This window comes from Nomia melanderi, chromosome 8 (genome assembly GCF_051020985.1).
Source record: "Nomia melanderi isolate GNS246 chromosome 8, iyNomMela1, whole genome shotgun sequence".
Lineage (NCBI taxonomy): Eukaryota > Metazoa > Arthropoda > Insecta > Hymenoptera > Halictidae > Nomia > Nomia melanderi.
In genome coordinates this window covers 8,053,585-8,071,020 of record NC_135006.1, presented here as the reverse complement: position 1 = coordinate 8,071,020, position 17,436 = coordinate 8,053,585, and the positions used below count along the sequence as shown (strand labels likewise).

The 17,436-nt window shown below is 34.0% G+C and overlaps 1 protein-coding gene across 1 annotated transcript in view; it reads right to left on the bottom strand.

Annotated features, from left to right (window-relative positions):
* Positions 1-630: 630 nt before the first annotated feature.
* Positions 631-17,436, bottom strand: part of LOC116426418 (neural cell adhesion molecule 1) — an 82,710-nt gene continuing 65,904 nt past the window's right edge. The window contains exons 4-9 of the mRNA XM_031975307.2: positions 16,822-16,973; positions 16,585-16,726; positions 15,611-15,904; positions 14,002-14,391; positions 12,788-13,108; positions 631-2,518 (exon numbers count right to left, since the gene is read on the bottom strand). Coding sequence (XP_031831167.1) covers positions 1,977-2,518; positions 12,788-13,108; positions 14,002-14,391; positions 15,611-15,904; positions 16,585-16,726; positions 16,822-16,973 — 1,841 coding nt within the window. The 3' untranslated portion in view covers positions 631-1,976. The remainder of the gene's footprint in view (positions 2,519-12,787; positions 13,109-14,001; positions 14,392-15,610; positions 15,905-16,584; positions 16,727-16,821; positions 16,974-17,436) is intronic.

Here is a 17,436-nt window from a genome sequence, read left to right as displayed (position 1 = left end):
TTTTAGTTGACACATCTATTGCTACTAGAGCGTGGATTTTATGCATTTATAGCATTTGCAACAGTAAAAGAAACTTTAAATAGATATAAAATTAGAGATGAAGTTTAAATTTGTTTTCCTGTTATTATCGTTGTAATAAAACCAGTAATGAAGAACCAAATATATTTCAATTCAAACCCACTTTTTCTATAAAATATTGTATTTACTAATAAATCTACAATCAAGTGAATTAATTGATTATTTTTGTACGTAAAAGAAATCCGTAAATTTTTTCATTAAATCCATACATTGAAGTATGAATTTCTTTATGGTAGTTCTAGCATCTATGCACTTCAATGAGCAGAATGAATAAGTTAGTATAACTTAATTAAAAAACAAAATAATAATTTATTTTTATTCTTCCCACGTTAAGCTAAAGATCAGTAATCGAATATATTAAAATGTAACAAAATTCTCATCAAGTTACACTGATTTGTACAAATAATAACAACACAAGAAGTTATGACTTATAATAATTGTTTAAAAAACATTTAACTGAAATAATTATATTAATACCTACCTGTACATTCTATATACAATGTTGGGGGTTTTCCTTTTCGTGAGTAATCTTCTGCCAGAGTTATTAAACAACCAGGTTTATTATCCATATATACAAAGGTTTACATGCTTATTCAAAGTTGACCACGAAGCATGGTAATACGTCAGCGAGCAAAACGTGTCCATTTTCTCAGTACATCAAACATCCTCACGAAACAATGTTCAACACGAAACCACATAGTTTACAGGAGCTTCCGATGGGTACGAGAACATTAAAGGAAGAAAAATTTATTGTCTATGTACAAACGCCGCGAATCGAATCCTCCGCAAATGACAATCCTTCTTTATCCGATCTTCATTTTTTTTACATTTAAATACGGTTACTTAATCTAGGTGAAAAATAAGAGCAAGTCTTCGACACTTCGGAAAGGAGTCTTAAGAATAGTTATTGTCTATTTACAAACGTCTTTTATTGTGTTTGACGCGTTTGGCATGACTCGACGAATCCGCATGAGAAACCGATCCTTTCCGATCGTTCCTTTCAAATTTCAATTTAATCTGTTTTAATCAATTTGGAAATCAAAATGGCAGTACGAGTCATCGTAATCGAACGTAATGATATGTGTCCATTTTTCACAATTTTACTGCGTCATAGATATCGTTACTTTCTAATTGTACATAATGTCCCATTGGTTTTCACGGAAACTTCGCCAACTTGTTCCGCAACTAAAAATTGATCTAAATAAACTATTTCATAACAAATCTCTGTATTTCAAAGTATCATTGAAAATCTGATTTCCACGCAACATCGAATTCATTTTTCCTCTTTAACCCATTTGCATGATTAGCATATATACACGATCAATTTCCTTGGTCACTATCATCGGAGCGTGTATATACGCTCAATTTTATTGGTCATTCTCGCAAGAGCACTGAGTGTGACATTATATATTCCGTTAGCTAAAAAATAAAAATGTGGGGTGTTATCGGAAATGAAAATAGTAATTCTAATCAATAGTAGTTTCTTTTACTCGTTGTAATTTTTCTATTTAAATAAAGTTTCAAAAAAGGTTAGAGATAAGGGCTTTCTTTTTCATACTTCCTTATGATGCAAATGGATTACTTTCGTCACAAACAATACCGATTGTTCATTTGATTAATTTCGATTAAAAAGAGAAGACTATTTCGTATTTTCTGGATAAACCACTCATCATCCCGTTAAATTACAATGTCAGTCTTATTCTAAGAACACGTTAGCCAATTTCGCAATAAAAACTCTACGAGACATCTGTTATGTTCACCTGTGAAAAACATTACTCCACCGAATAAGATCCAATTGACGTTCGTATCCGATCACGAATCGAGCCGAGAACTCAGATTTAGCCAGTGTCGAGCGCCGAACAAGTAATCAGGTTCAGCGAGCTAAAAACCGTATCAGTCTATATACAGCTCTCTTGGACTCGCGAGCTTCTCGTGTAAACGTCAAGCGCGCGATGGACAGGAAGCGTGCTCGGTCGCATCGGGCTCAGACTTTTTTCCATTTTCTCGATGTACCCGTTCGGATAGATCCAAGAGTCTTTGGTGTGCAACACCGAGGACGGGGATGGATAATCGAGATCCTCTAAGTGGCAGAAGTCCTTTGATCTTTCCGGCTTGCCGGTCCCGTAATTCGGCTCAAATATGTCCGGCCTCTTGTCCACCTTGTTCGGAATCACGTCCGGATCGTCGTCTGGCATATCGGCGAACATTTGTCCCTTGATCTCATCGCGGGGATCTTTGTTAAGCGGCGCTATCGCCACCCCGTCCTCTTTGTTCCCGTATTGCACGACCTCAGTGTGCGCCTTCATGCCGCGGATCGGATGGCTGCGCCGATACAAGGTCAAAGTTATCCCGACAATCAGAATGCATATGGCCGTTATACCGCCGGCGAAACAAGCCACCAAGAGGCTGTAGTCCGTGCCCTCAGCCGAAGTTCCGCGACCTGGGGACAAAGGAAGACGTGACTCACGTAAAGGCGATCGTTACCAGCTCCGCTGGTTTCCGCTTTTCATATTAATGGGACTAAAGGGGTTTGTTAAACCCACCACGGTTTTCTTAAAAACTGTCATTATTTTTTATAATTGGCTGGCGAACGCTGTTCAAGTGTTCTGAGGAAGAACACGTGTACTGCTAGATCACTTGATGAGTGAAGTATGCGGCCGGGACATCTTTTGTCATTTTTCTCATCCAATTTTCTGTTTGTTTTATTTCCTAGTTCTTGACATTTTGGATCATTAACCCCTTGCCCTATGACTTATTCCTTAACAGTGATCGATACGATTGCCTTATCGTTAATCATTTATTAGGGAAGGAAAAAATGTTGACACTTATTTTATGTTTACGTTTACTTCAAATGTTAACGATTGATAATAGAAAAGTAATATTTTATTCATATTTAAAACACACGAATAAAACACAGGTTTCTTAAATTCAGTTTCAAATTTTCGTCACGAGTGTGGCACGATATTGTAAGTGAAGGGGTTAATTTTTTATTTGTCAATACGGTTACGCGTAACCAATCTAAATTATAAAATTGTAAATTAGGACATCTTTTATTCCTGTTCCTCTAGACATCAAGTCTCCCAACTGTACACGTTAGATGAGAGATTGAAAGTTTATTTTGTTGGTAAACAAGTAATTATACGTATCGATACTTATGTTTGGGTGCGCTGATTATTTGTATTTTGATTCGTGTTTTTAGTGAACGAGTTTATACGGTGGGCTTTACCGTTGAAGCATCGAAGATAAGATTACTACGTTGACCGCCAAATTGACACTCATTAAATTCTTATACAGTCGAAACGATTTTCTTAACATTAACCATACCGCTAACCTGTCAAAAGACTGGTTTTAAAACTTGATTAAATTCTGTGTTTTCTTTCGTTCATATAACTTTATATAAGTCCGATGAATCAGTTTTTTCAATTTTTATCTTTCCTTTTGTCCGTATTTCCGCTAAGAATCATTGATCGCTTAACTTGTTTATATCTCTTTTGTAGCCAGTTAATTAACGATTCCATACAATAGGAATAATTATATATAAAGTGCTGGTACGATAAGTATTAATGAAACAAGGATTGTAAAATTATTTTGTGAAGCTTCCTGCAATTCATAGATCCAATGAAATCCATTTTGTTCGATATGTCACAAAGAAAATTCATTTATAAATGTATACAAAAAGTTGTGTCTCCCAAATTCGAATGGTGTGACGGTCAAAATGTTAGATAGTCCTTGCATGTAAAATGTCAAGGACCCAAGAATGCATCCTACATTTTCTTAATGTGTGAAGCGTAAATACGCATATTAGTTTCTTTTGTATATTGGTAGAAAATAAAAAGTATCCCAGTCTGGATATACATATACAGATATACTTTAATTCTAAAAGGTGCTTGCACACAGTCGGATAGAGTGAGCCAGGAGGTTTTCATTTTCTAAAAGTGTTCTGGCTACGAGGTGCACAAGGAAGATGCGTAGGAGATCAGTCACTGTCGGGCTCGATGGCACAGCTCGTAGCACCTAGCACATGTTTTGCGAATAGTTTGGTCCAGCAGCAGTATAACTTTTTCTACTTCGCGGTACGTCTGCCATTTTTAAACGTCTATTTCTCTAATTACCTTAATCTTGCTTGTAGAAAGTATACAAAATAAATAGTGCAATTCAGTTAGGATATAGGAGTGTCTTTTTTCTAACGATACTATTACTTTGCAAATGAAATTGTATTTTTTATTTAATAAATACTATATCGTATATGTTATAGAATGATTATTTTATTATGCATGTAGTTTGGAAAAATTGGGTATGATAGACAGTGTTTGAGGCGGAACTAATATTTATAACATTTGAATAATCATTTTGTTGTTTTTTTCGCGTAATATAATTTTGTGACTTTCTTTCATGTCGATTATAAAATGGTCATGCATCAAATATTTTCAAAACGTTTATATTTCTTTTTCTTCTTGATTCTTTAATATTCTAGGCTTGAAATATACAAACGAAAGCATTAATGAAAACTTTATAACAATTAAAATAAGATACTTCGTATAATACCTTGTACAAAGTATCTTTTTAAAGACGCTGAAAAAGAGTAAGTAATATTACTTAGTTAATCTTGTATAAATATTAATACTGATACTGACTTTATTTTATTATTAAATCTGTATCATAAAAGACAAAGTTAAATAAACACGTGGAAGGAAGCAATAGTTTACAAAAAATCAATAACTCCTGGTACAAGGAAACATTTTGAAATGGTGGACTACAAAAGTATCTATAAAATAAAATGTTCTTAATCAGTTTCTTCTTATATTTAAGTACCATCTGTTGTATAAAATTCTATATGTAAAATTCAAGTATAATAATTTTATATATTCAGCATATATGGGTATATATAACTATTAAATCTCGTTATATTTTTAAAATTACGAACCACTGTTTACATAATAATGTAATAAAAAATTGTATGGTAAAACCCCGTTTAACACTACCTGAATTAACGTTGACTCAATACAATATGTATTTTTCTCGGATTCTAAACAAGCTACAAATATTTCATTAATAACTAATGATTATGATAATGAGAAAAAAATTAATAACTAAATATTTAATTAATAACTAACTAAGTTTGAGTGCTGACCCATCACATAAGTGCAAAAAAATCATTGTAAGAACGACAAATAGAAAAAACATGATTTTAAATACTTACATTGTTGAACGAAAAATAATAATATCACCGTAACAGATAAGTAGATAACAGTAAATAGATTGCGAGGCTCAGCACTCAAACAGTTAACTTAATATAAAAATGACTTTTTAAAGTGAAATTCCTTTATTCTTATTTGTATGTTTTCTTATTCCTACTCGCTATCTATAAACATATCTTGTATACAATAAATATATGTTGAGCATTAATCGAAGTATTACTCTATATTAATCGTCGCTCATATTTGGAAATACTTTAGCACATTTCCTTTTGAGCTCAACAAAATAGGCTGTAAAACTCTATAGATACTCCAATTTCAACTAGAACAGTTGACCAAGAACTTCCAAAGCAAAAAGTTCAAATTATTTAACAGAAAACAAGTGAAGCAAAAGTAAAATTATACACAGTTGCTTAATCATGCCAGCAGATGGTCAGTAGGAGCGAAAAAATACCGGACGTTTGAGATTTCGTCGCGGACCTTGATATTACCAATTAAAAGTTCGTTCGTAAATTAGAAGCTTCGAAATTACGGAACTTCCTCCACGAAAAGGGGTGGGGCGGGGGGTGTAGGGTGCGGTGGCATGAGTAATTAAAAAATAATTAAGAACCACGGTAATTTATTCAGGTTGAAACGAGTTTCCAATTAACGACTGATTAGAACAACCAGAAACTGTCAGAATCGTTGTGATTACAAGCCATTCTCGCAAGGGACACGGTGTTCACCAACGAAAGGTTAATTTCCACAGGCTCCACCGCTGGCTCCGGCATTCCTTTCCAAATGAAATGATGAGTCAAGTCTTGTCTTTGTCTGAACGAGGACTCAAACACAGGGCTGGGACACGGGTCTGCTCGTGGAAAAGCGTTTCAAACGTGTCCGGTAAACGAGATTCGCTCTTTCCCTTTATTTATTGGATCACGAAGGAAACGTAAAGAACTTCCGTTAGCAAAGATTAAGAAGGGAAGAGGAGGCCAGACCGCCGACGACGATACCCGAGCTTTTTGGCATTCAGAAAACGCCTCGGTTCGTTAGCCGAACGAACGCTTCGAGTCTACACGCTGTTCTAGCTCCGCTGCTTGTGTATATGTGTATACATATCTATGCCGACGCGGACGTATACATACATACATACATACATACATACATATATACGATAATTAAATTTATAGTACAAGTAACGTTTACTGGCAATTTGTAATCAAGAGAAACAGTTTCTAATACCCTAGTTTAAGTTTCAATGAAATTAGAGAAGAAATTCGGGATTTCAGCAAACACGAGCTTGTTTGCCCGCTGATAAAGTTCGTCTCCGGATTACCTGTAGAATACTGTACCGCGTTTACGTGTTTCAATAACTAATTTTCAATTTTTCGGAATGCTGGGTAATTTCGAACGTGTTTGATGAAAGTTTTGAACGTGTTTGTATTGTATTTCAAAATTGGGATATATAATTTAGTATGAGAATTGTTTGGAAGTATTTACTTACGAAATACATTTATTTAATAAATCTCTTTAATAAATAGATATTTATATAAAATATAGATAGTTTATATTTTCTTATATATTTTATTATTTCTTATGTATATACTTAATGAAGGGATTTAAAGTTTATCAACTTTTATCAACATTTATTAAGTGTTAATTATTCGAAATTTTCAATACGTAAAAACACTATTTTTAGGTGACATTGTACTGGTAATAAATAAATGTTAAGTATAAGTGTAAAAAGATTGATAACTTTTACAAAATAAACAGGTTCCGTATATACAGGAAAAGACGCATTAGTCTGAATAATAATTTAAATAATTACTAAGCGTCTAACAGGTAATCTAATTAAATATTAGACTTGACAAATTTAAAAGGAAAACTTTTTGGTCAAAAAGATATCGATGTAAAGCTGATTTATCCAATAACCGTAACTTCAGCAACAACATGTTACAAGAACAATAACAAACGTACTTTTAAGTGCTAACGGTTTACCTATTTATACCGTGCCATTAACTAGAGCAAAGAATGTTAGTGATAAAGCGACAAGCAGTACATTACAGTCAGTTTGCAGAACAGTCAGGGGAAACCATTCATTAATGATAAGAAAAAAGACAAACGATCAGGATTTGTAAAACTACTTAAGTAAATTTACATAAATCAATAGACCTTTGAGAAAATATGCTGGAGAGAGTAATATTATTCTTACGGCTTGATCACGAACATTTTCTCTAAGTAACCACGCAATATCTGTGAATAAACATTTAGTACTTAACAGATGTTTCGTTGCCTTCTTTGTAACGTGTTAAAATCGCTTCACTATTTAAGAAACATGCAAATTTCTTAACTAAACGTAAGTAATTGTTCAACTTAATTCAATCATGTAAATTAACCTTCCAGTGACCATGCCTTCATGTACTTTCACCTATGTTCTCAAGATCCTCGTTGAAGTTCTGTACTCATAACATTGTTTGGGTCACCCGTAATTCACTTATTCACTGGTTTCCGGTATTACATAACACAAAAAAAACTTTTCCTTATACTGAGTTAATATAACAATTTTGACGATTTTGATACATATGTAACAACAAATTTTTTTCTTCAAAACAAATGACATCTATTTTCAAAATATTATAACGTGTACAAACGACACTACTTTCTTCGTTTTTACATAGTTCTAGTTTAACCAGCGAACGGTTGAAAACTCTTCATTTTATATTTTATAAAAAACAAACGTCAAAACTTTTGCACCAACCCAATATATTATGATTTTCAAATTATTGAAAAATGATCCTCCAATCTTTTCGACCAACGTTAGATATTTGTGATGCTCAAAATTTTATATCTTACGTAAAAAAAATTAAATTGCTTTCGTATGTGTTTCCATATAAAATTTGAATGCATAGAGAAACGTGTACGAAATTAACGAGATTTTTTCTTGAACTTTATTTGTATTTTATAAAATCAATTTATTGTATTTAATAAAAAATTGCAACTAACAACGTACGAATCTCTTATCTCTCTTTAAAGTTTTATTATCCTTAATAATTAACTAGACAAAAATGATCCTATATTCATCGTAAGTCTGTATTTACCATACAGATAAAACTTTTTCTCGAGGAAGATAATACTTCATTTCGATTTGAAGAAAACGAATAATACTTATATTTGTTCAGCTTTCAAGACGTCACTACGAGTCCCACTCGATGTTACAAGACAAGGGGTTACATTATCAATTACTGAACAGAAAGAATGATAACTGATGATTATGATAAAAGCGAAAGGAGATAATTGCGGGTCTATGTAGACCCAGTCACTGGTATCTTTTGATCGTCAGGTGCGTCAACCGTGAGCGGATTAAGTAATTACAGGTCTACCGATCATTAGAAACTACGGAAAGGAGGAGTCTGTAGGACCAGACGATGAAACAGAGAGGTCTGCGGCGGAAGCTCTGTTGCCAGCCACCTAAGCCCGACCCATTGAATAAGGTGCTCATTCGATATTCGTAATTATTCGCAAGAAAAGCTACGCAATACCTCCTTCGCCAAATGCCCCACATTAAGCCTAAACAGTTTTTACCTACTCTTATGTAATATAATCTTTAACCTGTCCATTTGATGGTCATCATAATAACTAGACTGCGGTTCTTTATGCATTTACGGGAAATTGAAAATGCAAAATTGTACAAAATGCACACGATACAAGGAAGTATATAATATTTGTAAAGTTTAATGTTTTTTAGAATATTATTTAGGAAAAACCAGTTTTTATCTTAGTTCCATTCTTATGATTATATTCTTAAAAATTGGAGTTTTTATAAATATCCGCAGTTTAATAATCGCAATTAGTAGGGCTGATTGTTTTCGATAGTGTGTATAAAATTATTTAATTATATAATATTTAAGTTATGAATTATTATAAGTTATAAGTTAAAGAGCATTTACATAGAGGGAATATATTAGTAAAAGCTTACAGGACTTTTTTAGTGAATAGTATTCTTATATTGACCAGCAAACATTATTTTATGATATAATATAAGGTATTTCAACATTTAAAAATTGTTCAAATTACAATATGTTCCAATTGAATGCAATTTTTCACGTGGGCTCTTATCTCGAAAGAAACTGAAGTATATTTTCTGGACACATGACAATTTAAAGAATTGTGTTCGCACGTCTGACCATTATTCGCCAATTCTACTTACATTAGTCGTGAATTCATGCGACTTTCAAACTAGACCTTTTTGTAAGCCGAGCATTTTATTAAAAAATTTTATTGTACATTTGCATTCGTTACTAGACTAATATAAATCACTAATTTAATGAATTTCAAATTTTTGTGTACGAACTTACTTTTAAGACCAACATTTATACCAGAAAATTTCCCTTAAACAATAAACACCACAAACAAATTAGTGAATTTTAAAATTCGAGTTTCTCAAAATAAACATCAGCCAAAACCATTTCGTTTCATGTTGTGTTTCATAAAGATTCACCTTCAACCCGTTTGATATGTCATTCGGACGCACCATGTATACTCACGCGTTAAAGGTACGTTTATAGCAGAGCTGCGATATTCGATAAAACCGGAAATGAGAACGAAACATTAAATATATATAATAAAATAATAAAAAAATAGTAAATGTATAAAATACAACATACATATATGTTGTATTTTATAGACAAAATCGTTTACATTGAAGCGATGCATAGGCCTACGTTCAAACCTACGCAGCTCGAATTAATATTGTAAAACGCTAGAGTCTTCGAAGCTTTTAGGTTTAACCTTAAAGACTAAGTCTTTAAGACTTGAAGTTCCATGAAGCTCGAGCATTCGAAGCTCTAAGGCTCAACTTGAAATACTGAGTCTTCAAAGCTTCAAGAGTCAGCCTTAAAGCTTTGAAAGCTCGAACTGAGGCTTGAGAGCCTTCAACGCCCAAGTCCTTATGCTTGGAAACAGTCGAAGATTCGAGCCGTCTGTTGCTATAATAACATGGCGTTGAACATTTCAAATATACAATTCAATCTGCGAGGCATTTCAAATTTCCTAAGCTTCGATTTTGCTGTTCTTATAGCAACAGATGGCTCGAGTCTTCGAGCTTAAAGACTCGCGCGTTAAAGACTTAAACTTTTAAAACTCTAGACTTGAGAGACTGTAGTTTTCAAGACTATAGGCTCAGAGCTCATTTTTCCAACACTGACTCGAATCATAGAGCTACGTTCAAATCTATGTGAAAAACCAGATACTCAAGTACCCACTCTTAAATCAGCTTCGTTATAATATGTCACGTTCTCTTGAAAACTTGTCTAAATTATTTCGGTTTCCATTTCTTGAATCTTAATACGTTGTTATGTGTGTTGAAAATAAACAAATATATGCAAAAATACTGTGACATAGAAGTTTAAAGAAATGCAATAGTTGGGGTAACCTTTATTTCTATAAGTTATTCTTAACTCTGGGAAAAGTGGCCCACTGCTTAAAAAAAACTATTACATTAAAATATCATTGATATCTAACAATAGGAAATATATTAATGAAATCAAATACATATAAGAAGAATAATTAAATAGAAACCGTGCAAAATTCAGCATACCACTGAAAACAATAGGAAATACAAACATATAACAATTTAAATGAGATCAGATCATTTCACCCGGAATTACCCTAAGACAGCGATTTGCAAATTGAGAGGCGCCTACTAATGTAAAAAAGGGCTCGAAAAATTTAACAGAACTGTAATTTCTATTTAAATGTAATATTACTTTATGGAATAAGGAAAAACGGGCAGGCGCCAAGATTAGATTCTTTTTCCCCGTAAATTACGGGATTTAGTTTCAAAAATATTTTAATGTGCACACAATAAAATCAAATAATGAAGTGTATACTCGTCAAATGCAGGTCGAATGCACTTAAAATATATTGTAACAAAAAACTAAAGCGAAACGAAAAAGAGTTACATGTTTGTCTAAAAAAATAGATAGTCCATCGTTAAAAAAAAACTAGCACCATTTAGAGTTTTAAGATAACGTGTATACTCATCATACACAGTTCACTGTTTAAAGGGATCGTAGAAACATGAAAATCAGAAACCGCTGTTTTAAATATTAATTGATCGATGATACGTCAATCGCAAATTGTCATTCTCTTAGCTTCCATCGCAGCTCCGGTAGAAACGTACCCTAAGACAATTATCAAAGGATTTCTAGAAGTTTGAATGGAATTGTAGGTACTTCGAGCGACGAGTCGACGTTAGCAGCAGAGAAAAGGCGCGTGCAACTGAGATCCAAGATGAGCTCGCGTCGCGCACGTGCTTGGACACGTACAGACACACTCAGCTACTTACACACAGATGCATACACGTAACCGCGTAGATGTTCGTACGCAAGCGTTTCCACACACAGCGGAATCGTCCACGGATCGGCATGAATAAACCATGAGGATGGAAATTAAAGGCGATAAATGCGCTCCGAATGAGACAGCAGCGAAGAAAGGGACTACGGGTTTTTATGGGATTTTAATTCAAGGCCCGCGGAAGAAGGATACGAAGAAACGTTACGTATAAAAGAAGGGCTACACGCTAAGAGAGATCCTGAAGTTAGTCTGAATGCGCATAATTGTGCCTTTGAACGCATCTGGGGAAAATACGATTTGCGGTACGCGTCGCGTCGTTCAACTGATGACATAACACCGTGTAATTAACATACACTCTCTTGTTTAGGAATTAACGGGCGCCGGTCCCGTGCCTTTCGTTACCGTTAATAAATGTAGACTGAAATCGAATTGATCTTGCGAAAGTACATTAATTATGAAACAAGTGGATTTGGGTTGATTATTCATAACCTTGACGAGAGAGACGAAGCATACTGTATTTTATTGATGCTTTGAAATTTGTATTTCAGTGACGAATCTGTGTCCTGATCGATTGTTTTAACCCTTTGCACGCGAAGTTTCTTCTCGCTGATATTAACAGCAACTCGAAACAATTTTTATAGAAACAGCATATTAACATATAAATCAATGATACGCGCGTGATGTATTTTACTGTTTTTTATCGATTACAGATATAAATGTTGTAATATATTTAATGACAAAATTGTAGAGTTTGTAACGACAAATTTCAAATGGCTCTGCTTCGGAGCACTCGAGTTCAAAGAGTTAATTATAATATGGCATTGAAAAATCTTTTATTTTTTCTATGAGCTTCCTTCTTTTATGAGTTTTTTTAATTCTATAACTGGCTTTTTGTACTATAACATGTTTAATTGGTATTTAAACTAAGATTTATATTCTTAAAAAATCGTCTTGTAATATCAAAGTAAAGCGGTAGTAGTTTGATAAAAGGCGAACACTTTGTACAGTTTCACCTACGTAATATAATAACAATTCATTTTATTGCGTATGCATTAAGCTTAAAAGTAGAGTACAAAAGTTGTAGTATACGTACAGCAAAGAAGATTCGCACTAGGATATAATTTTTGCGTCTTCCAAAAATTGCTCTAATCGACAAAAATGTATTTAATAGAGGCACTCACCATCAGTAGTATACATCGCGACTCCTTTAAGCGTAACCGGTTCAAGGACGACAGGTTCGCTGCGCCCCTTAGCGTTGACAGCGTACAGATGAAGTCGATAGTTGCGACCAGGTTCCAAACCAGGAACTTCGAAAACCGGACCTAATGAACTAGATTTCTCTGTGTGATTCAAGTAGATAGTATTGACATGATATACGTTCTCTTCACTGTAGACTTCCAGCTCGTAATTAGTCAACGGCAAACCGCCGTCAAACCCCTCAAAGCATCTGACGATCAACCAATCAGCGTCTCGCGCGTCTGTAGCTTTAAAATCTTCGTGACCTATCGTGTACAAAAAATAAGAGATACGTTTATATATTATAGCAGAGAAAATCGAACGACACTGTACTATTAAGCTAAACTTTTTACACTCGAGAGACGATTTTTAATCGTTACTTGGTTTTTGGCAGCAAACTTAGAACAATATTAGTATCGTAATAATTAATGATAGCTTATAATTATTAATATCAATAAATAATATTAACAATATTAATAGTATAATTTTTTGATACATAAAATATTGAAATCAAACATTGATGTTAGCCCTTCAATTCATGATTCCTCTTTATGTTGTAAAAAGTGTCACCAACATTTCATTAGAAAAATCTTTCTAAAAATAAATAACAAAGACCTCATTCTGCTATCCTTTTACTCTGTATTCACATACAATATACTAAAACAATTTAAACGATTTAACATCTCGGACCGATAAACACGAGCATTCTCGTGACCGGTCTGCAAGATGTTAAAGCTACATCTTCCAGTTCATTTTTTATTTAAACGAAGACAGGAAAATTCATCCCACCCTCGTATAAACAGTAATCTAACCCGTAACGCGTCACTGCGAACAACTAACCCCTAAATGTACCTATCAAATATCTGAAACACAGGGATTCCCCGGTGTAAGTTATCCGCAACGAAAGCCACCTTCGACCCGGTAAATTGTCCCGCGTCGGGACCCCGAAACGCGCCTAATTTCACGACCTTTTTCACGCGTGATTGGTCACCATCGGTTTCCACCGTTCACAATAGGAAACAAGCTGTTGATCACAACAAGGCGGCTATTGAGCGTGAACCGTCATCCTCGATGATGGGCCGGCCGTAATGGTGTAGTAGTTAGCGCTATTTAGGTCAGAACGAGGGTTTCGACCTGTGCCGAGTCGAGTGTCGCTTACCCATTCGATATGCGTAGGGTCCCGTCGACTGAAGAGCCGTGCAGTTCTGTAGGGGATACGGCTTCCCGGCGACGATGATCTGAAAAAGACAGGGTGTCTTTTGCTCCCCTATGCGGTTCTGGGCCCAGCAGGCGACCGTCCCGTAATCCATGTCGTTCTCGGGCGTGTAATTCAGCCTGGACCCGTGCCAGTGGCTCGTGATTAGACTCAGAGGTTTGACCTGCGTGAATCTATTGGCCGGAACGTTCATCAGCTCCCCGGAATTGTTGAAGGTCCAGTGGAAAGTCGTGGGCGGCGGTTTCGATTTCACCCCACAGACCAGCGAAATCGTCTCGTGCTTCAGGGCGCCGACCACTTGAGTGGAAGAGCCGTCCTTGCAGATCGGCGCGTCTGAAAATTAGATAGGGAACGACACGGAATGTTAACTTATGCGACCTTCGCCAGTAGAAATTCACCGCTTGCCGTACGATTTAACGCGTTGACTCTCTAATCGGGACCCGTCGAATTAACCCCTTGGCCTAGAATATCGTGTCAGACTCGTGACGAAAACTTTCAACCGAATTTGAGATATCTAAATGTCATTTATTATTTTTAAATATAAATTAACCCTTTACACTCGATTTATTTTCAATGTTGTTGGGTGTAAAGTTGTATTTATTTTTAAGGAAATGAATTAAATTAATTTACAGCGGTAGAATTCAACGTTTTATATTTATTTTATTTATTGTCATTATAATAAGATTTAATTTTTACAATCTTTTAAAGTGGGATAGTTTTTAAAATTATTTCCAACTCGAGGGTTCCGGAGCAAAGCCATTTAAAATTTGTCATTACGAACTGTAAAACTTTGCCATTAAATGTATTATAACATTTATATCTATAATCGATGAAAGAAACAGTAAAATACATCTATGACTTTTTTTTCGTGCACGTGTCATTTTTTGTACGTTTATATGCTCTTCCTATTAAAAGTACTTCAAGTTGCTGATAATATCAGTGAGAAAAAGCTTCGAGTGCAAAGGGTTAATCATTTAATAAAAATACGAGAGAACTCCGTATTCCTGTATATCCATGTTTACTTTAAAACATGATAATTGAACTTGAGGGAATTGAGATTTATTTATTTTTGTTCATTTCAATTTGAGATCTTCCTTGCGAGCATCACTCGTTAATGTACGACATAAAGTTGTAACCAACTGAATAATGTAATGCGTCGTTTCATGAATATCAGCGTCTGAACATCGAAAATTCATTGTTTGAGTTTTGTAAATAAGTAATTCTTGTTTCCTTCAATCTAAATAAATTAAAATCAATTTCATTTGTACTAATCACGGATATTTTTATAGAGAAAAATACGTAACATTATTAATATAATTTTCATTTATCTGCTATTTTTAATTTTCTTAACAACAATGAAAAACCCGATTAAGTAACTTTAAAAATTTAATATATTCTGAAACATATAAATTTGATTATACGTATTGTTAGGGTTAATTATATTCATCGAATATTTAGTCAGTATTGTTTGTTTGAATTTAAACGTAACCGACACGTTTCACATTCACACTTTCTTGGAATGAAAAGAAATCTTAAACTACTTAATACTCACACATTATCTCGAGTGTGACCGGTTTACTGGTGGATTTTCCTTCAGTATTGGTCGCCGTGCAGGAATATTCACCGGCGGAATTTCTAGTCACGCGTTGCAGAACCAAAGATTGTCCGCTCGGCAGAATAATTCCAGCTGTCGTATTCTGATGCAATTCTTTATCGTCTTTGAACCATGCCAGCTTGTATGCATTCGGATTCGCTTGAACGTCGCATTCGAAATAGACATCATCGCCTTCGTTTATATCGTTCGCCTTTAAACTCGAGCCTAACTTAATTGTCACTATTGGTGTATCTACAAATAATAATTTCAGTACATTTGCATTGAATAAACATACAGCAGAGTTTCGGTAAACTAGCATAAATAAAACATTATTAAAGTGTTACGTTATACATTCTTTATCATTTTATGTCTCTTTTTCGTGTATGTTTCCTTTAATCGATAAACTGTATGTTCAGTATCTAGATACTATTTTAATCATTTCATTTGTTTCAATCAGAAAAACAAATACCGAATGTGCCCAACGAAACCTTCTTACACATCTAGACCTCAAGTTAATGTTCAATAGACTTTCTATCAACAATGAAAGTATAATAGATTAGAAATAGACGTGATTATATAGCTCTAGATAGTAATAAAAAAAATAAGAAAGTTTTAAATAAAAATTTTCCTTTTCTAATGGAGAAACGAATTTAAAGTAATTGATATATTAAATCTAAAGTATATAAGAAAATGAACAAAGTTAACAAGAATAAATACATAAATAATGAAATAATAAATAAATTTGAAAACCTGTACCTTAATATAGTCTTATATGAAAAAATACAATAGATTAATGCTTTAAAGAAAAAATATTTTAATGCTTAACTCATATCATTTAGAGTATTACAATTGTTTTCAACTGAAAAAATTGCTTCAAATTATTACTAAATTAGTACTGGATTAACATTGAATTCATATTTGATAATACTCACAGTAGACTAGCAGGCGCCATTTATCTTCTAACGCGCTATCAGGTACAACTGAATTCTCGGCCCGACATGTCAGATACTTCCCGTTGTCTTCCATCGTTGGTACGTAGCTTAACACGCTTCTCGTAATGTTCGGATCTGCATACTATGAAGAACTCAGAATCTAAGCTTGCCGATACTTCCGTAACGCAGCCCAACGATCTTCTGCGATAAGTACAGATTCAAAAGTGTAATACTCACATTTTTGGCCATATGCTTAATCTGATGGTTTCCCTTCCACCAAGTAATCACGACTTGCGGCCTAGAACCTGCGCTGGCACATTCAATTTCGTACGTTCTTAGCGCCGACAAATGAGTTTTCTTGTTCGTAATATTCACTACCAACGGTTTCACTGAAATCCCAGGGATACGTCTACATGAATATTAATGTATTTCCAAATTGTGTTAAACGTAACACACGAATTACTTTAAACTGAAATCTGAAGTAGTTTCTATAATTTTAGCACGCTCGCCTTTTCTGATTCGCGTTAAGTCAAATTAATCGTATAAAAAGAGAAGCATAAGTCATATTAAATTGAAATCGTGTAAAAACATTGATTATCGTGTATAATCATTGATTCTTCAAAAATTTTAGATTTACAAAGAATCTTAGTAGAGGCAATTAACAATTTTTTAGACCTCCGAAATGACAATATTAATTATTTATTTTATTATACTGAATTACTTCAGATTACAATCTAAAATAGATCGTTGCCACTGTTGGCTTTAGTAATATGATTAATTATTTTGAAAGCAAAATTAGTGTCTATAAACAAATAAATAACATAATAAGACAGATATTTTTAACATTATATT